A 25,537-nucleotide genomic window follows, 5' to 3' on the forward strand; every position below is an offset into this window, starting at 1 on the left:
TCTGATGATGTTTAGGCCAGCAGAGAAGGCCTTGCTGGCCCTGACGGCCCACCACTGGAGATGAGTAATGTAGAGTATGTAGACATTATATAAAGTGGCATTGTTTAAAGTGACTAGTGATACATTTATTACATCCAAATGTAATTATTAAAGTGGCTAGAGATGAGTCAGTATGTTGGCAGCAGGCACTCAATGTTAGTGATGGCTGTTTAACAGTCTGATGGCCTTCAGATAGAAGCTGTTTTTCAGTCTCTCGGTCCCAGCTTTGATGCACCTGTACTTACCTCGCCTTCTGGATGATAGCGGGGTGAACAGACAGTGGCTCGGGTAATTGTTGTCCTTGATGATCTTTTTTTGCCTTCCTGTGACATCGGGTGGTGTAGGTGTCCTGGAGGGAAGGTAGTTTGCCCCCGGTGATGCGTTGTGCAGACCTCACTACCCTCTGGAGAGCCTTACGGTTGTGGGCGGAGCAGTTGCCGTACCAGGCGGTTATACAGCCCTTCAGGATGCTCTCTATTCTGCATCTGTAAAAGTTTGTGAGTGTTTTTGGTGACAAGCTAAATTTCTTCAGCCTCCTGAGGTTGAAGAGGTGCTGCTGCTGCGCCTTCTTCACCACGCTGTCTGTGTGGGTGGACCATTTCAGTTTGTCCGTGATGTGTACACCGAGGATCTTAAAACTTTCCACCTTCTCCACTACTGTCCCGTCGATGTGGATAGGGGGCTGCTCCCTCTGCTGTCTCCTGAAGTCCACGATCATCTCCTTTGTTTTGTTGACATTGAGTGTGAGGTTATTTTCCCGACACCACACTCCGAGGGCCCTCACCTCCTCCCTGTGGGCGCAGTCTATCTCCTTTCCCAGTTTCATCAACAGTTTTGAATTCACGCTGTTCCAGATGCAAAGGGGGTTGTACCTAATAAAGTGACTACTGAATCTATAGACTTTCCAGAATGTGTTCTGGGAATACGCGGGGTATTAAACATTTGGCTGTAAGTGTTGAACAGATGGTACCTTTCAGCTTGTCTGGGGATGACAAAGAAGGACTTCAACAAAGCCAAAATAGAAAATTATTGGAAGGGTCTACTTTGCTGTTAAATTAGAGACATATAAAGAAATGACCGTTGTGCCTTGCAACTACTTTAAAATGTGGACTTTATATAGAATAAATTACATTTGAAATGAACATGTCTTTAAAGTTATTGCAAATAAATGCATATTTTCACTTTTTTCTGTGACAGTCACTGAATTAGTTATTGATTTCTTCATCTTTAAATGCAATATTTGAGATTTTATGTATTTCTATCAAATCAAAACTGGAATTTCTACTCAAAGCAAAGATTGTATAAGTATACTAGACATTTATAGAATAAATCATATCTAGTTTGATGTTTCTATGACAAACAGTGAATTAGTTATTGATTTATAAAGCTTTAAATGGCATTTGATAGATTTTATTTATTTCTATAAAATCAAAACTGGAATTTTTCCTCAAAATAAAGGTTGTAAAAGTATGCTAGACATTTATAGAATAAATCATATCTAGTTTGATGATTCTGTGACAAATGGTGAATTAGTTATTGATTTTTACATTTTGACATGGCATTTGGAGAATGTCTGTTGAATGTCTGTTGAATGTCTGTTGAATTGAATGTCTTTTGAATGTCCGAATGTGTGAATATAAAACCAACTTTACTTCGGTATCGTCAGCTAAATGAACAGTAGTAACACATGCAATGTCCATACACCATCACACAACATGTTGATGTCAAGAGGGGTTTCTTATTTATGATTTCATCAATGGGTTCCCAAATATGAACTGAATAGACGGCACCCACATCGCCATAAAGGCACCGTCCCAAAACGAGTTTAACTTTGTGAACAGAAAAGGCTTCCACTCCTAATATGTAGGTGATAGGTTATGTGATGCGCAAAAGGTGGCCAGGTGGAACGCACAACTCTTCGTTCTGCCTTTAGGCCTATAAGCCTACAGCGGAAGCTGTTGAGGATGGATGGCTTATTTGTGAGTGTTGATAAAACATTTGAAGTATATTTGCCATTGCTGAAGCAACTTGAATTGTCCTAATGGTCATCTCTTTGTAGCTATGTTTTTATTTCTAACGGTCAAGCCACAACTGAGCGAGCCAAATAAAACATTTTTGTTGTACTCAATCTCTGACACCAGCACCTATTTCAGTCTCGGGAAAGTTGTTTTTCTTCCTATCTTTTTTTGGTTAAGCCATTGTATTTCCTGGTACGGCATTGTATATTCCACACGGGCTTTAAAGGGATTGTTTGGACCATAAGGTTAATTAGATTAATTAGAAATGCAAATAGCCAAGGTCGTGCACGGGCACTGAGGCTGAGAACCAATGGTATTTATCAATTGTGTGCATTGGACGTTTATAAGATTGTTTGATATATCATACTTTTTTTATGCCTACGAACATTCTAAATTCCGTTCGTAAGTAGTATTTTAGAATAGTTTCTATGCAATATTGACCCGTTAATGGTCAAAATCATCCCTTTAATAAAGCCCGCGCAGAATATACAACGCTATACCATGAAATACAACATCGCAACCAAAAAAACTACAAGACTGAAATATGTGCTGGTGTCATAGATTGAGTTCAACCAAAATGTTTTATTTGACTATCTCAGTTGTGGCTTGACCAGTAAAAATAAAACCACCTCTACAAAGAGAGGGCTATTAGGACAATTCAAGTTGCTTTAACAATGGCAAATATGCTTAAAATTAGTAGGCAACACTCACAAATCACAAATAAGCCATCCATCCTCAACAGCTCCCTCCTGTAGGCGTATAGGTGAACATTGCTGTTCTGCAGAATTAACGAGTAATGCCTTCCACCTTTCCTCCACATTCAGCAGCGTCTTTTGCACATCACAACCTATTACTTGCAGATTAAGAGCGGAACCTTTTCTGTTCACATAGTTGAAATCATTTTGGGATGGTTCTTTTGTGACTATGTGTGTGCTGTCTATTGCTCCGTTCATATTTGGGAACCCATTGATGGCATCATGGCAAATAAATCCCTCTTGACTTCAAGCTGTTGTGCGATGGTGTATGGAAATTGTATTTGTTACTGTTCGTTTTGCTGATGATTGCATCCAAAACATTGGCTCATCGAGGTCTATGAGATGCCAATCGGAAAGTTCCTGCTGAAAATTGACCGTTGCAAAATACCCGAGGATGGATAGCACTTGGATGTGCACCCTAATGGTATGCGTTTGCCTTTTTAAAGTAGGTCCTAAATCCGCGCAAAATCCTATAAGATTGGTTTTTGGAAACGATATCTGATGAGCCAATCGTACATTCTGCAGAAAAAGTCCCATCTGTCTCTAAAAACGTCTCTCTGTGACGTGTGACAAATCTTCCAACTGAGCAAGATCATCATCTTTCATTTGATTTCCCATTATCTCCGTTTTTAAAATAGTATTTCAACAGTTTCACTTTCACATGTGCCTCTAATTTAACAAATTATTGTACTTTATGGATTATCGTAACAAATTGATTGATATGGCGAAATTATATAGCATGTTAAGATATGCTATATAAGACAATCGAAATACAATGAAATCGAAAAATTATTTAATTATTACCCTCACAATTTCACAAATGTTTAACATATATTTTCCCCTAGCAGTTCGCTTATTCCATAACTTGGCACTGTGCGTATGCATGGCCATGGCTGTGCGTACATTTACGCACACTAACAAGCAAAGTTCATACTGATAAATCTCAAACTTTGCGTGGAAATGATCCCATGCATGGAAATATGTACATTCTCTAAGGAAATGCATGGAAAAATACTGCAGTAAAACATCAGGTTTTCAAGGTATTCATAACAAAGTACATGGTCATGTATAAAAGCAGGGCTATAGAATGTATCAGGATGTGAGAAAGATTCCTGCCATTCAGGACTGTAGAAAAACGAAGCAGTCTGAAAGGTGGTTCTGCTACTGCTCTCAGCCAATAAGCTTCACAACAAAAAAATGATCTGAAGAACAACACTGTAAGGAAAGAAAAATGTACCTCTTTAATAATAAAAAAGTTCAAATAAATGTATTGATTATTGTTAATATCTGGATTATAGACACATACCCTTTAAAAAAATCATTTTTGTACATAGCATAGAGCGCAAACGTTGACTGTACAAAACATTAGAAACACCTTCCTACTATTGAGTTGCACCCCATTCTGTGTTGTAAGATCCCCAAGGCACTGCCACTGAGTTTGTATCCTTCAGATATAAAGGACTATGTAATCAGTTCAATAAAATAGGTATGGTATCAAAATATATCAGTCTAACTTGAGTGTATGATTTTGTTATGCTATACACTGAGTGTATAAAACATTGCACCCCTTTTTCCCTTCAGAACAGCCTCAATTCGTAGGGGCATGGACTGTATATGGTGTCAAAAGTGTTCCACATGGATGCTGGCCCATGTTCACTCCAATGCTTCCCACAGTTGTGTCAAGTTGTGTCAAGTTGGCTGGATGTCCTTTGGGTGGTTGACCATTATTGATACACACAGGAAACTGTTGAGTGTGAAAAACCCAGTAGCATTGCAGTTGTTGACACTCTCAAAATGGTGCACCTGTCACCTCCTACTATACCCCGTTCAAACGCACTTAAATATTTTATCTCTGAATGGCACACATTCATAATCCATGCCTCAAATGTCTCAAGGCTTAAAAATCCTTCTTTAATCTGTCTCCTCCCCTTCATCTACACTGATTGAAGTGGATTTAACAAGTGACATAATTAAGGGATCATAGCTTTCACCTGGATTCACCTGGCCAGTCTAGGTCATGGAGAGAGCAGGTGTTGAGGGTACATTATGGTTAGGGTCATTTAGATCATATTGCTAATGATAATGGGTCCGGAGCTATTGCTTCTACAGCCATCCTGTTTGACTGTTTAGGCTTGCAATTCTGTTGTTATATTTAGCCAACTTTTTTCCCTTTTCTCGTTTTTTTTTCTTCATTACCCACCAAGTCAGCAAACTTTCATGTAAAGGTCTGAAGGGGTAAATGGTTACTTATTTAATGTTTTATTTTATTTATTTCTCAATACCTTGAGACCCCCCCCAAAAAATATGCTGCTTAAGAGATTGCATAGGTAAGGCTGCAACATGTTATGTTGCAACCCTGTAATGTCCCATGTGGCTTAGTTGGTAGAGCATGGTGTTGTGGGTTTGATTCCCATGGAGGACCAGTATGAACATTTATTAACTCTCTACTGTAAGTTGCTAGGGATAAGAGCATCTGCTAAATGAATAACATGTCAAATGTAATGATAGGGAAGAGGGCTGGAGGGAAGGGGAATGGTTCACAGGGGGGTTCTGTGTGGGGAATGACCAATGGCTGGGTTTCATTCTTATTTTTTTTAAACAATGGCAACGCTAGCTATTCCCTCTTGGAATTTGAAAGGCCTAAACTGTCCTATTAAACGTTCCAGCTTTCTTGATATCCTAGAAGAAAAACATGTTGATATAGCAATGCTCAAAGAAACACACCTGCTCCAAAAGGACTACCCCACACCATGTGGCCTGCTGGAGGTCATTTTGCAGGGCTCTGGCAGTGCCCCTCCTTGCACAAAGGCGAAGGTAGCGGTCCTGCTGCTGGGTTGTTGCCCTCCTACGGCCTCCTCCACGTCTCCTGATGTACTGGCCTGTCTCCTGGTAGCGCCTCCATGCTCTGGACACTACGCTGACAGACACAGCAAACCTTCTTGCCACAGCTCGCATTGATGTGCCATCCTGGATGAGCTGCACTACCTGAGCCACTAGTGTGGGTTGTAGACTCCGTCTCATGCTACCACTAGAGTGAAAGCACCGCCAGCATTCAAAAGTGACCAAAATATCAGCCAGGAAGCATAGGAACTGAGAAGTGGTCTGTGGTCACCACCTGCAGAATCACTCCTTTATTGGGGGTGTCTTGCTAATTGCCTATAATTTCCACCTTTTGTCTATTCCATTTGCACAACAGCATGTGAAATGTATTGTCAATCAGTGTTGCTTCCTAAGTGGACAGTTTGATTTCACAGAAGTGTGATTGACTTGGAGTTACATTGTGTTGTTTAAGTGTTCCCTTTATTTTTTTGAGCAGTGTATATTGTAACGACCCTGGGTTTATAAGCGTGGAAATTGACTCTGCCGCAGGAGCATGCTTTTGCGGCACAGTCGATAGCACGCCGGACCTCGGGCTAGAAGGTCGAGGGTTCGAGACCTGCTCCCTGCTGTTTCATTACAATATATAAAAAATGCAACCGAATTTGCATCTGGGTTGAATAAATCACAAAGAAAATATCAGATTTGGAAATGTTGTTAACTGTGTTAGAGCGTTCTCAACAAACACTATTTTCGGACCAGGTAGCTATTACTCTTTCCAAAGTCATAACATAACTTAATTTATTGTTAAGACAGAGAGCAGAATTTGCCATCCATCGAGTAAGAGTCAACCATTACTTTCATCGTAATCGTTAATCGTCCCAGTCGTTTACTGACTAACAAATTACGCAGTAATAATCAATTAGCTGATACAGTGAGTTTACAAAACATTAAGGACACCTGCTCTTTTCATGATATAGACTGACCAGGTGAATCCAGGTGAAAGTTATAATCCCTTACTGATGTCAAGTTATGATCTCTACTTGTTAAATCAATGTAGATGAAGGGGAGGAGACAGTTAAAACAATTATTTTTAAGCCTTGAGACAAATGAGACATGGATTGTATGTGCCATTCAGAGGATGAATGGGCAAGACAACATATTGAAGTGTCTTTGAACAGGGTATGGTACTAGGTGCCAGGCACAAGGGTTTGAGTCAAGAACTGCAAAGCAAAGGTTTTTCACGCTCAACAGTTTCCTGTGTGTATCAAGAATGGTCCACCACTCAAAAGACATCCAACCGACTTGACACAACTGTGGGAAGCATTGGAGTCAACAAGGGCCAGCATCCCTGTGGAACGCTTTTGACAACTTGTAGAGTCTAGGCTGTTCTGAGGGAAAAAAGGAACAATATTAGTAAGGTGTCCTTAATGTTTTGTACACTCAGTGTATAGCAACTATTGAATCTGAAGCAGGGGAATTACTATCAGAAACCAAATTAATCAAAGATTATCCCGCTTCTATAAAGAATGATACTCTTCTGATTGTAAATCCACAGACTAAGTCCTTTCTAACAGAATTAAGAACTCTTCTCTCAACAGAGAAAGCCACCTCGCTGGGAGCCCATATCTCTCTCAAAGACCTCAAAAGGGCATTGGATAGCATGAATACAGACAAATCACCTGGATGGGATGGTATCCTCCTAATGTCCATTTAACATTTTGGAATCAATTAGGTCCATTATTGCTCTAAATTATAAATACAGCTGTTCACAAAGGTTAATTTGGGAGATGTGAATACAGCACTAATTTTGCTTTTTTTAAATAAAAGGTAAGGATGCCACCCAGTGTTCTCACTATTGCCCCCTATCTTTGATTAACACAGATATTAAACTCTTTTCAAACATTTTGGCATCCCGTTTCAAGACTTACTTACCCAAATTGGTCCACACTTACCAAAGCGGGTTTGTTAAAAATGTTTTATCCTCGGATAACCTCCTGCAAATATTACATATCTTAGATGCTTCATCAGAAACTACAGCTCCTTGAGCTGTATTAGCTCTCGATGTAGAAACAGCTTTTGATAGACTAGAATGGTCATACCGCTGGTCTGTCTTGGAACATATGGGAATCGGCTCCAATTTCATTAATATGATTAAAATACTATATACCAATCCCTCAGCCATAGCTATAACAGAAAATATCTGCTTTGCTCCGTTATTTACATAAGTATTCAGACCCTTTACTATGAGACTGGAAACTGAGTTCAGGTGCATCCTGTTTCCATTGATCATCCTTGAGGTGTTTTTACAACTTGATTGGAGTCTACCTGTGGTAAATTCAATTGATTGGACATGATTTGGAAAGGCACACACCTGTCTATATAAGGTGCCACAGTTGACAGTGCATGTCAGAGAAAAAACCAAGCCATGAGGTCGAAGGAATTGTCCGTAGAGCTCTGAGACAGGATTGTGTCGAGGCACAGATCTGGGGAAGGGTACCAAAAAATGTCTGCAGCATTGAAGGTCCCCAAGAACACAGTGGCCTCCATCATTCTTAAATGGAAGAAGTTTGGAATCACAAAGACTCTTCCTAGAGCTGGCCACCCAGCCAATCTGAGCAATCGGGGGAGAAAGGCCTTCCTCAGGGGGATGACCAAGAACCCGATGGTCACTGACAGAGCTCCAGAGTTCCTCTGTAGAGGTGGGAGAACCTACCTTCCAGAAAGACAACCATCTCTGCGGCCTGAATGCCAAGTTTCACGTCTGGAGGAAACCAGGCACCGCTCATCACCTGGTCAATACCATCCCTACGGTTAAGCATGGTGGAGGCATCATCATGCTGTTGCAATGTTTTTCAGAGGCAGGGACTGGGAGACTAGTCAGGATCGAGGGAAAGCTGAACGGTGCAAAGTACAGAGAGATCCTTGATGAAAACCTGCTCCAGAGTGCTCAGGACCTCAGACTGGGGCAAAAATTCACCTTCCAACAGGACAAAGCCTCTAAGCATACAGCCAAGAGACCGCAGGAGTGGCTTTGGGACAAGTTTCTGAATGTCCTTGAGTGGCCCAGCCAGAGCCCAGACTTGAACCCAATCTAACATTTCTAGAGAAACCTGACAATAACAGCGACGCGACGCTCCCCATCTAACCTGATAGAGCTTGAGAGGATCTGCAGAGAATGGGAGAAACTCCCCAAATACAGGTGTGCCAAGCTTGTAGCGTCATATCCAAGAAGACTCAAGGCTGTAATCACTGGCAAAGGTGTTTCAACAAAGTACTGAATAAAAGGGTCTGAATACTTAAGCAAATGATCATTTCTGTTTTGCAAAATGTCTAAAAACCCGTTTTTGCTTTGTCATTATGGGGTATTGTGTGTAGATTGATGTGGGAAAAAACAATTGAATCCATTGTAGAATAAAGCTGTAACGTAACAAAATGTGGAAAAAGTGAAGGGTTCTGAATACTTTCTGAATGCCCTGTAAGTCCCTTAAATAATGTAAACTACGCTTCTGTCCTTTTATTGCTCACATCATTTCTACTTGGCGCAAAATGTAATAACAATGTAACTGGGAATCAAAATGGCATGCCCATACTCCAATATTTCACAATGATGTCTTGCGATCTGTAGGGCAGCCTTTTGCATCCCCCTACTTGTCCAAATGTGGAATCTGTACCTTTACCGATATTATGGACAGTACTGGTTTGAGAACATTCCAAGATTTGAAAAATAGGCGTGGTGGGAGGCATGGTTTCCGGGTGGGGAGGGAGGATGCGGGAGGTGGATGGGGAATGAGGAATAGGTTGGGGTTATCTTTGTATACATTTCTTTAATTGTTTTTTTGTACCTGTAACTCCCTTTTGGAAAATATGGCCAAAAGTAAATAAAACATTTAAATAAGTAAAACAAATCTATTGACATACTTTACAAATCAATAGTGCAGGTTTTTTAATAATACTGTTGGAACAAGTAATCAGATAACAATCAAACAAATACTAATACATAAACACATCCAAAAATAAACTACAACACATAAATATTCAGACAAAAGCTGTTAGTAACTTTAAAGACTGTATTTCACACTAGCGGTGAGCAGAAATTAGCAGAAATTGTTTGGCTCATATCCCTTTACCCAAGAACAGAATCTGAGATCTTTGAAATAAACATTGCTGAACCTGCAATTTGGGTAAAGACTGGGAGTAGTGGAGCCATATACATGTATATTCTATATATTGTTTGGCTCTGAGGAGAATAAGTTACTGTATATTACACATTACACGGTTGAGAAAAGTGGCTGTTCACCCGCTATCATTTAGAAGGCAAGGTCAGTACAGGTGCATCAAAGCTGAGACTGAGAGACTGAAAAACAGCTTCAATCTAAAGGCCATCAGACTGTTAAATAGACATCACTAGCACAGAGAGGCTGCTGCCTACATACACCGACTTGAAATCAATGGCCACTTTAATAAATGGAACTCTAGTCACTTTAATGTTTTCATACCTTGCATTAATCATCTCATATGTATATACTTGTAAGGACCGATGCTGGGAGACGAGAAGCAAGTACAGGGAGTGAACATTTAATAAATAATGGACATGAAAAAAACACGGACAGCGTCAGGACAGGGAAAACAAAACAATATTAATGCTGACACCGGGAACAAACTGAGGAACAGACATATAGAGGAGGCAATCAACAAAGTGAAGGAGTCCAGGAGAGGCCAATATTGCGCTGAAGCACGTAATGATGGTGACAGGTGTGCGTAATAATGGGCAGCCTGGCGCCCTCGAGTGCTAGGGAGGGGGAGCAGGCGTGACAGTACCCCCCTCACCCCCCGGCATCCCACCTGGGCGAGCCTGATAGGCCGGCCAAGACATGGGAGTCGGACGAGCCGGGTGAGGCGTGGAAGCCCGACGAGCCGGCCGAGGCGCGTGAGCCTAACGAGCCGGCCGAGGCGCGTGAGCCTGACGAGCCGGCCAAGGCGCGGGGACCTGACGAGCCGGCCGAGGCGCGGGAGCCTGACGAGCCAGCCGAGGCATGACATGGTGTGAGAGCCTGCCAAGCCAACTGAGGCAAGGAAACCTCTCGAGCCAGCTAAGGCGTGGGAGCCCGACAAACCAGCTGAGGCATCCCCGGTTCCTCCGGCAACGGCACCCGGACCCGACGTCACCAGAAAAAAAAAATAATAATACTCCCTGATGCTTCAAATTGGGGTGTTAGCATTCTGTAAGGACAGATGCTGGGAGACGATAAGCAAGTACAGGGAGTGAACATTTAATAAACAACTGACAAGAAACAAACAAGGACAGCGTCTGGACAGGGAAAACATAGCGACAATAATGCTGACACAGGGAACAAACTGAGGAACAGACAGATATAAAAGTGGCAATCAACAAAGGGAAGGAGTCCAGGTGAGTCCAATATTGCGCTGACACACGTAATGATGGTGACAGGTGTGCGTAATGATGCGCTCTCGAGCATCAGGGAGGGGGAGCGGGTGGAGGCGTGACAATACTGTATTATAAACTGGGTGGTTCGAGCCCTGAATGCTGATTGGCTGACAGCTGTGGTATATCAGACCGTATACCACGGGTATGACAAAATATTTATTTTTACTGCTCTAACTACGTTGGTAACCAGTTTATCATAGCAATAAACCAACTCAGGGGTTTGTGGTATATGGCCAAAATACCACGGCTAAGGGCTGTATCCAGGCACTCTGCGATGCGTCGTGCATAAGAACAGCCCTTAGCCGTGGTATATTGGCCATATACCACACCTCCTCGGGCATTATTGCTTAATTCTATACTATCTACTGTATCTTAGTCTATGCTGCTCTGACATTGCTCGTCCATATATTTATATATTCTTAATTCCATTCCTTTACTGTGTGTATTAGGTATTTGTTGTGAAATTGTGAAATATTACTTGTTAGATATTGCTGCACTGTTGGAACTAGAAGCACAAGCATTTCGCTACACCTGCAATAACATCTGCTAAAAACGTGTATATGACCAATAACATTTGATTTGATTTGAAAAATCTTTGGGGAATGCTCACAATCACTATTGGATATGAGGCTGACCTTCCACCACTTCACCAGTAGAGCACAATATAGAGACAGCCACTGTCCCTCCTCACTAGTCTCTTCCCACAGCTGCCATTAATCTGGCCAGCTAAACTTCTCCCTCTCGAAGTCACAGGTACAGCCAAACCTAAATCTAACTGGGTTCAGTCTTCTTCAGAGAAATGTGAATCCTCTGTAGCTCAGTTGGTAGAGCATGATGCTAGCAACGCCAGGACAGTGGGTTTGATTCCTGGGACCACCCATACTTAAAATGTATGCACGCATGACTGTAAGTTGCTTTGGATAAAAGCATCTGTTAAATGGCATAAATGTATGCAAGATCATCAGGAAATCATTATAACAGTTATTACTACACTAATACAGTTTATTGCAGCATCTTGATATGTACATATTTACAAGCAAGGCACGTCTTCACATGAGTTGTTCATTGGCAATGCTGCTAAAGTAACAAGAACCCTAAACCAGGTGATTCTCAGGGCTCTCCGTTCCATGGTTACCAAGCTGATGATAATAAGAATACTAAATACTAAGTGCCACTAAGTGCCAGCTCGAGTGAAACCAACTGTGTGGTGTTTCTGTGTGTTTAGCCAGGAAGGAGGCGGGGTTCAATCTTCAGGGACAGCTCATACAAAGTGTCTTCATCCATCACCAGAGTCCTATCCAGCAGGAACTGAGTAACCTGGGAGAGAGTAAGTAAGTAAGCATTTCATGGTAAAGTCTACACCTGATGTATTCGGCGCATGTGACAAAAAACAACTCCATTGATTGACTGTGTAGTGTGTGTTACCTTGGCTTGGTGCTCTATCCTGTAGGGCGCACCCTGGAACTGACGGATCTCTCTGATGATGTGAGACATCTGGAACAGAGAGAAGAGACATGAGACAAAATGAGAGAGATACAGGCTGAGTGATTGACTGTGTGTGTGTGTGCATGCATGTGTGAGTTTGTGTGCGTGTGTGTGTTTACCATCCTCATCTTGGAGAAGTTGACGAGTCCCTCCTCAGTGAAGTTGGGTGTTGCCTCTTCGATGAAGGCCAAGTCAGTCAGGTACATCCCCAGGTAGGGCACACACGGAGGGTTGCAGCTGCACATACATCAATCCATCAATCAATATTCACATAATATTCATGCTTTTCCTAACTTGTCACAAAGTCCTTAGTGATAATCTAGGAGTAAATCCCCAGAGACACACTTTCACCCTTTTTTTTCTCCTTCTTACTTTTTTAGGGTTTCTCTCAGGTTCTTGAATCGGCCTTCTGATGACACTGTCTTCTGTAGCCTGCCCATCAGTGACTTGGTCTGTTTGCAGACTTTGGCCCATGTCTTCTTCAGCCTGTAGATGGCGCTGCGGTTGAGAGCCGAGGTGATCTCCAGAACTCCATTATAGTTGTTGAGGCAGCGACAGATACCAGCCACAGCCAACCACTTCTCTATGGAGTTAGCCCTGGAGCCCACGTCTGTATGGGCAATGATCTGAGACGCTACCAGGTTACTCATCTAGAGCAGGACAAAACAGAGGGGGTGAGAGAAATTGGGGGTGGGAAAGAGGCAGAGTTAAAGAAAAGATGGGATAAAGAGATATGTTAAAATATGAGTTTAGATCTGAAGTGCTGTCTGGTATAGAGCTATAGAGTATAGATCTGTTTTAAATCTTACATCATTAAAGTGCTGACTGGTCTTCATGATGTATGGAGTTCTCTCCAACTTGTCCAGCTTCATCCAGCCCTGGCCCAGAAACTCTCTGGTGGACACAGAACACACCACAATTATGCAAAAACAAGAACAGCACAACAATGCTATTCTCTGATTTAGAATATACACTCACTCGTAAGGGATGCTCCTGAACACAATGTGGTCTAGCAGGGTGATCTGTTCAGCCAGCTCAATCGCAGACAGAGAATCAAAACACTCTGCTTTGGGGCACTCCGTCTGTTAAACCAATATTCAATTGGTTGATATATTTTCAAAGTGCCACGAACAGTATTCCATGTCTACACTCTCTCCACTATGAACTGTATACTTTGGGCTTATTGACAGCTAATATAAACTAATATACACAAGGACACAGTGGACTAATGTGGTTCTACAGGGGATAAAACCTGGTTCACATGTTGCTACACATGGTGCATGTCAAATACTTTACAAATCATGAGCTGAGCTTGATTTATTTTCCCTGTAAAATAGAAGCAATGGAGTTCTCAAAAGTGCAATCTCCAATCTATACTGAACAAAAATATCAAGGCAACATGCAACAATTTCAAAGATTTTACTGAGTTAAAGTTCATATGAGGAAATGTGTCAATTGAAATAAATTCATTAGGCTCTAATCTATGGATTTCACATGACTGGGAATAGAAATGCATCTGTTGGTCACAGATACCTTAAACAAATGGGCCTCACAATGGGCCTCAGGAGCTCATCACGGTATTTTTGTGCATTAAAATTGCCATCGATAAAATGCAATTGTGTTCGTTGTCTGTAGTTTTGCCTGCCCATACCATAACCCCACCATGGGGCACTCTGTTCACAACATTGACATCAGCAAAACACTCGCCCACACAATGCCATACACATGGTCTGCGGTTGTGAGGCCGGTTGGATGTACTGCCAAATTCTCAAAAATTACAATGGTAGAGAAATTAACATTAAATTATCTGGCAACAGCTCTGGTGGACATTCCTGCAGTCAGCATGCCAATTGCATGTTCCCTCAAAAACATCTGTGGCATTGTGCTGTGTGACAAAACAAAGGTTACGTACGTAACCACGGTTATCTGAGCTATATGGATCACTCCAATATATTGGTGTCACTCCACGGCGGAGGGATACATCTGAGGTGAGGATTTACAGATTTACTCCCGTGTACACCTGTGTCACGGCTGGGGTCCGCCCCTATATACAGTATATAGACCCCATGGCCGTGACACACGTTCTCGACATCATTTTTGATGCGCCTCTAGCACTGTAGAGGATTGGAGTGATGCATATAGCTCACATAACCGGAGTTACATATGTAACCTTCGTTATGTTTCACTATATTGGATCACTCCAATATATTGGTATACCCGTACCAGATTTAGTCGGTGCTAGAGGAACCTGGCCAGCCAAGATGCAGGGGCCATCAATGTGGAAGGAGATCCTGGCACAGTCCCCGGAAGGGGAGGCGACGCCCAGGACCGCTGACCCAACCGCAGAGGGAGGTGCCACATTTACCCGATAGTACCTAGCAAAGGTTCAAGAGGAAGCCCAGCTGGTCGCAGCACAGATATCAGCGAGGGGCACTCTTCTCAGTAGAGCTCAGGACGCAGCCACACCTCGTGTTGAATGTGCCACCATAGATCCCAGCACTGGCCTGCCAGCCAGGCGGTATGCTGTCGTAATCATGTTCACGATTCAGTGAGAGAGCCTCTGCTTTGATAGCTCAGCCCCCAGGACTCCCTCACCATACCATACAAAGAGCTGGTCTGTTGTTCTCACGGACCGTGTCCGCTCCACCTAGGCAGCCAGTGCCCGCACAGGGTACAGCAAGCCGGCGGGAAGCCGAGACTCCCCCACCACTGCCGGGGGGTCGTAAGCAGACAGGATAAAAGGGATGTTCACATGCCTGTCTGACAGAACCTTCGGGAGGAATGAAGGGTTGGGGCGGAGAGATATACTCCTCCCACCGGGGTCCATCCGGTAGCACTCAGAACTTACCGAAAGAGCTTGGAGCTCACCCACCCTCTTCATGGAAGTAATCACTACCAAGAAAGCCACCTTCATAGAGAGGTGTTTCAGAGAGGCAGACTCCAACGGTTCGAAAGGGGGCTTTGCCAAAGCTGCCAAGATCACATCCAGATCCCATCTCGCCATTGAGCGGGTCCTTGCTGGACGCAGACGACGAACACCCTTCATAAACCTGGAGACCAAGGGATGGCTCCCCACTGGCCTGTCCATCCACCCCACATGCGGGCAGATATAGCGGTGAAATACCCTTTCAGTGTAGAGGCTGCCAAGCCCTCATCCAAGCGAGACTGCAGGTAGTGGAGGACATACTGCACCCCGCATGACTCGGGCACAACCTCAATACCAGTGCACCAAGAGCAGAACAACCGCCAGTGCAACTGGTATGCTGCGGTTGTAGCCGGTGCCCTTGCACTCCGCATGGTGTTCATTACGCCCTCCTGTTTTCCTAACATGGACCATTGGTGTCGTTCAGCAGCCAAGCCCAAAAACTGAGGCGGTTTGGTCTCGGATGCCACAGAGTTCCCCCGGCCTGAGACAGCAATATGTCCAGCACAGCCTGGATCAGGGGAAAAGGGGGAAATGCGTAAAGCTCCAGCCCTGGCCAACCATGAGCCAGAGCATTCAAGCCCAGAAGCCCTGGTGGCTCCGACATGGAGTACCACAGGGGGCAGTGTGCATTGTCCAGGGAGGAAAACAAGTCCACCTGCGCACTCCCGAACTTGTCCCACAGGTGCTGCACCACCTGAGGATGTAGGCTCCAGTCCCAAGGTGGCGGGCCCTCCCTCGAGAGCATATCCGCTGCCACATTCAAGAACCCAGGTACATGCACTGCACGTAGAAATGCTAGAGATCATAAGATGGAGGAGGTGGGACCTCAGTCCACCCTGATGTTTGATGTAAGCCACCACTGTGGTGTTGTCCGTTCTCACCAGGACATGTCTTCCCTTCACATGTGGAAGGAAAGACCGCAGGGCCAGCATTACAGCTCGAAGCTCTAGTGTATTGATGAGCCTGCCGCTCCAAGGGGGTAGCCAACAGCTGCTGGCCGACCTGCCCTTGGTCACACCCCCCCCAGCCAATCTGGGAGGCATCTGTGCTGACCAGCTCCCGGCGGCACATCCTCAGCATCTCCACCCCACCTGAGAGAAAGGAGCAACAGCGCCACCTCAACAATGCCCTGAGGCACTGTGCGGTCACCCGCAGCTGGCGGTTATGGTGGTGCTTCGGGTGCTTGCCGGTGGGAGGCCGCCGTCAGCAAGCCCAACAGGTGGGGATAACACCCGCCCCTGCCGAAAGTGGTCAAGGCAAGATAAGATCGCCTGAACCCTTCTGGTGGGCAGGCGTGCTCTTGTGAGGACTGAGTCCAGGTCCATGCCAATGAAGGCCACCCTCTGGGTGAGCGTCAGACAACTCTTCTTGTCGTTTACAGTAAAGCCCAGCCTGCCGATGTGGGTCAGGAACATGTCTCTGTCTGACAGGTTCCTGGTCGGGGCACAAATCAGCCAATCGTCCAGGTAATTGAGAATCAACAATCCTCGGGACGTGGATGTCCAGTGCAGTGGCTACCCAAGTGAGTAGGTTACTCATAGCCTCTCGAGCCACTGGGGCGATGAAGCCCTGCTGCCGGCTTCTGATGGCCTGTCAGCCTGGTAGCCCCGCTCGCGGTGGTGAACAGTGCCAGCATCGTCCCCCAGGAACAGCTTATCACTGGCCAACAGAGAACAGCTGTCGTCGCCATCAAAGCTATAAACCTCCTGACGCAGGGCATGCGCCCTCCGTTCAAGGTGGTCCCAGCGGTCCGACTCCTGCCCCCGTCCAGGACTGGCAGCAGATGGGCTCTGCCTGCGGTGGCTCCGGTCACGCTTCCTGGGAGGGGTATTGGGCCCAGTAGAGGGACTAACAGCTCGCTGGCGCACCACTCCTGAGGGAGGGAGCTCGTCCCCAGCCTGAGCCTGGCCAACCCACTTGCGCATGGCCTCCAATCGTGCCAGGCGCAGGCGTTCTGAGATCACCACATCAGGCATCCAGTAGGGACTCCACCGCCCTCTCCACGTGGCTCAAACCCAGGCAGTGCATTCACAAGGTATGCAGATCCCCAGGGGGATGCCACCATCACACCTGTCACAAAGGGAAGCCATTAGCTCAGCCAAGTCAACAAGGCCACGGAGCAGGGGTCAGATGCCCTGGGAGAGCTATGTCGTGACCTGCTTGGAGGAATAGGAACACGGTGAGGGATAAATTATCCAGTACCTCTGCAAAAAACAGGGACTACCCGTGTGGGAAAAACAGGCAGACAAAAAAACAGCAACCAGTTAATGGATTTGATTTATTCGTTTTTTTGTTTTACGCCAACTGCAATATTACCTAGCCGGTTTAATATCCAAGCAGTAAAAACAGCACCATATGATGGAGTAATCCGTTAAGGAACTCCAAAGTAATGTCTCAACGTAGTGGAAAGCCCACCACCATACTCTTACACTCTGCAGGGGAAAGAAGAAGAAAAAACCCTGCAGGGTAATTAGCAGAGAACCGAGCAGCATGTTAAAGCAATTCACAACACACACATAGAACAAGCTAGTGGGCAAGCTGTGTAAGATAAATTACAGTTTGTGGCAGCAAGAGCCACCATACTAATGGATGCACACGGAGTCGTAGTGTAACGCTAACGAAACACAAGTACGACAAACCACGGGCGGAAGATACAGATCACTCAAGAGGAGGGGCTGGCCATGTGGCCAGCTGTTCCAGGCTGCAAACAGCCAGTAAGTATACTTCCACGCAAGATATTACACTTACCAGTGACTTACCAAGCGAACTTCAGAAAGTCTGTACCTCAAACCATACGGATGTCCCCCGAGAAAATGAAATAGAATGTGTGTCGCGGCCATGAGGCCTATATATAGGGGTGGAGCTGTCACGCCCTGACCGTAGAGATCCTTTTTATGTCTCTATTTTGGTTGGTCAGGGCGTGAGTTTGGGTGGGCATTCTATGTCTGGTGTTCTATGTTGTCCTTGTTTTGTATTTCTGTGTGTTTGGCCTGGTATGGTTCTCAATCAGAGGCAGCTGTCTATCGTTGTCTCTGATTGAGAATCATACTTAGGTAGCCTGTTCCCACCTGTGTTTGTGGGTGGTTGTTTCCTGTTTAGTGTATGTTTCACCTTTCAGGACTGTTCGTTTGTCGTGTTTGTTGTTTTGTCAAGTGTTGCGTATTTTATTAAATAATATGAACACTTACCACGCTGCACCTTGGTCCTCTTCTCCTTCTCCCGACGACGTGCGTTACAGGACCCCAGCCATGACACAGGTGTACAAGGGAGTAAATCTGTAAATCCTCACCTCGGATGTATCCCTCCGCCGCGGAGTGATACCAATATATTGGAGTGATCCAATATAGTGAAACATAACTGCACATTTTAGAGTGGCCTTTTACTGTCCCCAGCACAAGCTGCACCTGTGTAATGATCATGCTGTTTCATCAGCTTCTTGATATGCAACACCTGTCAGGTGAATGGATTATCTTGGCAAAGGAGAAATGCTCACTAACAGGGACGTAAGTAAATTTGTGCACGTAATGTGAGCGAAATAAGCTTTTCGTACGTGTGGAAAATTTCTGCAATCTTTTATTTCACTTTACATGTTGCATTTATATTTTGTTCAGTGTAAAAAAAGCACACTTCAAATACTTCTAAATGCATTCTAAAGTATTTGAAATAATGTATTAGTTGGGTCTTCAGGGGACAGGCTCCACCGCAATACACACCAATACAACTGATATGTTCTGATTCCTTACGGAGACAACCTTTTCACACAGACTATATCAAGACAACGTCTCTAGACAACGTCTTACCAGGATGAAGTGGAGCAGCGGACTTCTCTGCTCCAAAGTCAGCATTCCAAATTACATCACCATTTATTTACTGACTCAACATAGTTTTACCACTACATCCCTGTAAATTAAATGGCTTAGCATCTATTCTAGATAGTATTTATGTGTGTGATTGAACCATACTTACCATCTGTAGGATGTCTTCTATCTTAAGTTGAGCATCATCTTGATCATCTTGAGAAAGGGCACTGAGGGACAAGCAGAGTCTCATTAATAAATATAATAGTGGAGGGGGGGTATGGTTTTGCTATCCTTATGGGGACTATTTTGCCGGTCTCCACAAAGAAAAAGGCTATTTTAGGTTTAGGGTTACAATTAGGGTTAAGAGTTATGGTTAGGAGTTAGGGTTAGGTGTAAGGAAAAATAGGATTTTAAAAGGGAATCAATTGTTTGGTCCCTACAAGGATAGTAAAACAAATGTGTGTATTTGTGTGTGTGTTAGCATGTGTGCGTGTGTATGTACTTTAGCACAGTGTTTCCCATCCTTTTTCGGTTACTGAACCACCAACTACATTTTGCTCTGCCTGGAGTACCCTGGAAGTACCCATTCATGTGGATTTGATCAGTCTGCCTATGGTCTCATGAGTCTTCTAAAGTACTCCATGTGGATAGGCCAAGTACCCCCAGGGGTCCTAGTACCCCTGCTTTGGAACAAATTCTTTAGCATGTGCATGTGTGTGTGTGTGTCTGTGTATACACTACCGGTCTTAAGTTTTAGAACACCTACTCATTCAAGGGTTTTTCTTTATTTTTACTATTTTCTACATTGTAGAATAATAGTGAAGACATCAAAACTATGAAATAACACATATGGAATCATGTAGTAACCAAAAAAGTGTTAAACAAATCAATATTTTATGTTTGAGATTCTTCAAAGTAGCCACCCTTTGCCTTGATGACAGCTTTGCACACTCTTGGCATTCTCTCAACCAGCTTCACCTAAAATGCTTTTCCAACAGTCTTGAAGGAGTTCCCACATATGCTGAGCACTTGTTGGCTGCTTTTCCTTCACCCTGCGGTCCAACTTATCCCAAACCATCTCAATTTGCTTGAGGTCGGGGGATTGTGGAGGCCAGGTCATCTGATGCAGCAGTCCATCACTCCATCACCTTCTTGGTAAAATAGCCCTTACACAGCCTGGAGGTGTGTTGGGTCATTGTCCTGTTGAAAAACAAATGATAGTCCCACTAAACCCAAACCAGATGGGATGGCGTATCGGTGCAGAATGCTGTGGTAACCATGCTGGTTAAGTGTGCAGTGAATTCTAAATAAATCGAAGACAGTGTCACCAGCAAAGCACCCCCACACCATAACACCTCCTCCTCCATGCTTTACGGTGGGAAATACACATGCAGAGATCATCTGTTCACCCCACCGCGTCTCACAAAGACACGGCGGTTGGTACCAAAAATCTCAAATTTCCACCTGTCTAATGTCCATTGCTCGTGTTTCTTGGCCCAAGCAAGTCTCTCTTCTTCTTATTGGTGTCCTTTAGTAGTGGTTTCTTTGCAGCAATTAGACCATGAAGGTCTGATTCACACTGTCTCCTCTGAACAGTTGATGTTGAGATGTGTCTGTTACTTGAAATATGTGAAGTATTTATTTGGTCTGCAATTTCTGAGGCTGGTAACTCTAATGAACTTATCCTCTGCAGTATAGGTAACTCTGGGTCTTCCTTTCCTGTGGCGGTCCTCATGACAGCCAGTTTTATCATAGTGCTTGATGGTTTTTGCGACTGCACTTGATGAAACTTTCAAAGTTCTTAAAATGTTCAATATTGACTGACATTCATGTCTTAAAGTAATGATGGACTGTTGTTTCTCTTTGCTTATTTCAGCGGTTCTTGCCATAATATGGACTTGGTCTTTTACCAAATAGGGCTATCTACAAGGCACACCTGTTAATTAAAATGCATTCCAGGTGACTACCTCATGAAGCTGGTTGAGAGAATGCCAAGAGTGTACAAAGCTGTCATCAAGGCAAAGGGTGGTTATTTCAAGAATCTCAAATATAAAATATATTTTGATTTGTTTAACACTTTTTTGGTATGATTCCATATGTGTTATTTCATAGTTTTGATGTCTTCACTATTATTCTACAATATAGAAAATAGTCAAACTAAAGAAAAACCCTTGATTGAGTAGGTGTTCTAAAACTTTTGACCGGTAGTGTATGTGTGTGCCAGTTGCGGTCAGTGCTGTTTAAGATGAGGGAGGATGATTTTTTTTTTCATGAGCATGGCCTTATTTCCAATACAGCATATTGGATTGTATTGGACTGTCATTCTTATATTGGACTGTCATTCATATTCAATTCAACCAGTTCAATGTAACATTGATAGGTTTAGGCTACTACATGATACTCAAATGTTTCCCTATACCCATCGTGAGGTTGCTACAACCTAGCCTATGAATGAAAGTTTACAACATAGGTGCATACAGGTCGAGAGAAGAATTTGAGGTGACCAGACACATTCAATACCGCCTTGCACACTCTTGCCTGCATCTATCTAGGGTGTAATCATTAGCATCTTATCTAGGGTGTAATCATTAGTCCAACAGTTGCAAATGAGAGTTTCTATTGAACAAATTCAGGTATTTTCATCCTTGTTTCGTTTGCTTCCGTTTAAGAAACATTTTTCAACAGAATCGGTCGGAATGAATACACCCCTGAACGTGTAAACACAGTTCACTTTCATAGCAGCCACCTTCCTGCCTCTATGCGCTCTCCTCCTCTCACCTTTTCCTTTCGTTTGTGGACTTCAATGCACGACACATCAGCTGTCTGTGACCAGGCGAAAAAACCTTTCCAAGCCAAACCATGTCATAACCACTACACACAGCTTACATTGTTTATCCCAGGGCCTCCCGGGTGGCGCAGTGGTCTAGGGCACTGCATCGCAGCGCTAGCTGTGCCACCAGAGACTCTGGGTTTGCACCCAGGCTCTGTCGCAGCCGGCCGCGACCGGGAGGTCCGTGGGGCGACGCACAATTGGCCTAGCGTCGTCCGGGTTAGGGAGGGTTTGGCCGGTAGGGATATCCTTGTCTCATCGCGCACCAGCGACTCCTGTGGCGGGCCGGGCGCAGTGCGCGCTAACCAAGGTAGCCAGGTGCACGGTGTTTCCTCCAACACATTGGTGCGGCTGGCTTCCGGGTTGGAGGCGCGCTGTGTTAAGAAGCAGTGCGGCTTGGTTGGGTTTTGTTTCGGAGGACGCATGGCTTTCGACCTTTGTCTCTCCCGAGCCCGTACATGGAGTTGTAGCGATGAGACAAGATAGTAATTACTAACAATTGGATACCACGAAATTGGGGAGAAAAGGGGGTAAAATAAAAAATACATTGTTTATCCCATATTAGCTAAAGTAACGTCCTAGTCAACATAGCTAATAGAACTAATGCGTTAGTGAACCCACTACAATCATGCAGTAACATTACAGTGTATAGTCAGTAAGCAGTTTAGCAGTTACACCGGCAGGCCCCGGTGGCAATAAATGAATAAAACCAAAAGCTTACCTTGACTTGGAAGAGTTCCAGTATTGTGTTGGATAGTCATAGCCAGCTAGCTAACATAGCATCCCTCTGTTTGAGCCGGGTGTTTGAGTAGGCTAAACTAGCCAGCTGCATTTGCTAGCTAAGTAAGTGAAACTGAAAAAATCTCTCTTGCTTCTCCTTCATTTTTGAAGAAATGAATTAGTTGAAAATTGTTAAACTATTGTCTTTCTCTCTCTGAGTCAACCACTCACCACATTGTATGCACTGCAGTGCTCACTAGCTGCAGCTTATGCTTTCAGTACTAGATTCATTCTCTGATCCTTTGATTGGGTGAACAACATGTCAGTTCATGCTACAAGAGCTCTGATAGGTCGGAGGACATCCTCCAAAAGTTGTCATAATTACTGTGTAAGTCTATGGAAGGGGGTGAGAACCAATAGCCTCCGAGGTTTTGTATTGAAGTCAATGTACCAAGAGGAGGACAGAACCTAGCTGTCCTCCGGCTACACTATGGTGCTACCCTACAGAGTTATGTTGAGGCTACTGTAGACCTTCACTGCAAAACATTGTGTTTTAATAAATTATTTGGTAATATGTGATATTTTGTATAGTTTTATCTAAAAATTATAACTTTTGAAATATTAAAAAATATATTTTTTTATGAAATTCAGTGAAGATGATGGTCCTCCCCTTCCTCCTCTGAGGAGCCTCCACTGGTGTGTGCATATGTGTGTGTGTGTGTGTGTGTGTGTGTGTCTGTGTATATGTGTGTGTGTACCTTACTATGTTGCCAGTGGCTTTCCTCTCCTGAGGCAGCAGGTCGGGGTCTCGTAGCACCTCCTCCAGCAGAGTCATTACACCCATCTTTAGCTCACTGTTCATCTCAAAGTCCTGACAGACACACAGATGCACACACACACACTCTTTTTAGATAATTTCCTCAGTAATTTCCAGTGAAATACATCTACAGAGGATGCTTCAAACCAGGAGTGTCAAACTCGTTTTGACCCGGGGCCGCATTCGGTCTTCAACAAGGTCCGGAGGGCTGAACTGAAAATGTGTTATATTTCCTCTGCGTCAAAGTTTGCAAAAAAGTGTCCTCTATCTATTGTTTTAGGAATGTTTGATGCTCCCTGAATTTCTAGCTTTCATTTCGGTGATTATTAGCGAGCTGGACACAGTCAAGAAACTGTATGAATGTAGGTCCATTATCATTGACCATGATGTCCTTCTGGACAGACTGAAGAGGTGGGTTGGCCACTTCGGTCCAGTTTTAAATTGGTTTAGGACCTATTTAACCAGTCAAGAGTTATTTGTCACCCTTGGTGAACATAACTCAGAGAAAATATTTATCACAAGTGGCGTTCCACAAGGTTTGATTTGGGTCCAGTACAGTTCAGTTTATATATGTTACCCCTTGGCAGTGTTATCAGAAAGCACAGCATTGATTTTCACTGCTATGCAAACGATAGACAACTTTACATTTCTGTGTCACCAGAGGATTTTAGCTCCACGGATAAATGATTAGACTGTATCAGTGATTTAAATACTTGAACGTCTCACAACTTCCTACAGCTGAATCAAGACATGACCGAGGTACTTATTGTTGGAGCCAAAGCACAGAGAGAGAATCTGGCCGCAAAATTTATTTCACAGGCAATAAAATAAAACACCAGGTAAAAAACCTAGGTGTTGTTTTAGATTCTGAACTCAATTTTGAATCACACATTAGGAATGTGACCAAAATAGCTTTTTACCACCTGAGGAACATTGCCAAGGTGCGGCCATTTCTCTCAGGCTGATACAGAGAGACTCATCCATGCTTTTATTACAAGCAGATTTGACTAAAGTAATGCTCTCCTGTCTGGTCAACCCAAGAAAGCCATTGGTAAACTGTGAAACATAGAGAATGCTGCAGCACGGGTACTGAAAAAGATTACACACATTACACCTGTTTTAAGGTCTCTGCACTTGCTGCCTGTGAGTTTTAGAATTCATTTTAAGATTCTTCTATTGGTTTTTAAATCAATCTACGATTGTACACCCCAATACATGTCAGACATGCTTTTAAGTTATGTACCTAGTAGGTTCCTCACGTCCTCTGGCACTGTCCTTTTCACTATCCCACTATCCCAAAACTATCCCAAGGACCAAGAAACATGGAGAGGCAGCCTTTAGTTACTATGCCCCCAGCCTCTGGAATAGCCTTCCAGAGGACCTGAGAAGTCATGTATGTCATGTATACTATAGTCATGTCTACTACAGTCATGTCTACTACAGTCCAGTCATGTCTACTACAGTCATGTATACTATAGTCATGTCTACTACAGTCATGTATACTATAGTCATGTCTACTACAGTCATGTCTACTACAGTCATGTCTACTACAGTCATGTCTACTACAGTCATGTCTACTACAGTCATGTATACTATAGTCATGTCTACTACAGTCATGTCTACTACAGTCATGTATACTACAGTCATGTATACTACAGTCATGTATACTATAGTCATGTCTACTACAGTCATGTATACTATAGTCATGTCTACTACAGTCATGTCTACTACAGTCATGTCTACTACAGTCATGTATACTATAGTCATGTCTACTACAGTCATGTATACTATAGTCATGTCTACTACAGTCATGTATACTATAGTCATGTCTACTATAGTGTGTGTGTGTGTGTGTGTGTGTGTGTGTGTGTGTGTGTGTGT

The 25,537-nt window shown here is 43.8% G+C and overlaps 1 protein-coding gene across 10 annotated transcripts in view; it reads right to left on the reverse strand.

The window, feature by feature from the left end:
* Positions 1 to 11,574: 11,574 nt before the first annotated feature.
* Positions 11,575 to 25,537, reverse strand: part of LOC120044975 (ras-specific guanine nucleotide-releasing factor 2-like) — a 40,244-nt gene continuing 26,281 nt past the window's right edge. For 3 of the 10 annotated variants that reach the window (XM_038989752.1, XM_038989751.1, XM_038989750.1), the window contains 9 exons: positions 23,598 to 23,710; positions 19,456 to 19,516; positions 18,678 to 18,893; positions 13,542 to 13,645; positions 13,373 to 13,457; positions 12,936 to 13,213; positions 12,683 to 12,800; positions 12,504 to 12,572; positions 11,575 to 12,395 (listed from right to left, as the gene is read on the reverse strand). In XM_038989752.1, coding sequence (XP_038845680.1) covers positions 12,300 to 12,395; positions 12,504 to 12,572; positions 12,683 to 12,800; positions 12,936 to 13,213; positions 13,373 to 13,457; positions 13,542 to 13,645; positions 18,678 to 18,893; positions 19,456 to 19,516; positions 23,598 to 23,710 — 1,140 coding nt within the window. In that variant the 3' untranslated portion in view covers positions 11,575 to 12,299. Of the gene's footprint in view, positions 12,396 to 12,503; positions 12,573 to 12,682; positions 12,801 to 12,935; positions 13,214 to 13,372; positions 13,458 to 13,541; positions 13,646 to 18,677; positions 18,894 to 19,455; positions 19,517 to 23,597; positions 23,711 to 25,537 lie in introns of those variants that run through there. The other 7 variants (XM_038989759.1, XM_038989753.1, XM_038989754.1 and 4 more) reach the window with 6 other exon arrangements.

Source organism: Salvelinus namaycush, chromosome 3, assembly GCF_016432855.1.
Source record: "Salvelinus namaycush isolate Seneca chromosome 3, SaNama_1.0, whole genome shotgun sequence".
Classification (NCBI taxonomy): Eukaryota; Metazoa; Chordata; class Actinopteri; order Salmoniformes; family Salmonidae; genus Salvelinus; species Salvelinus namaycush.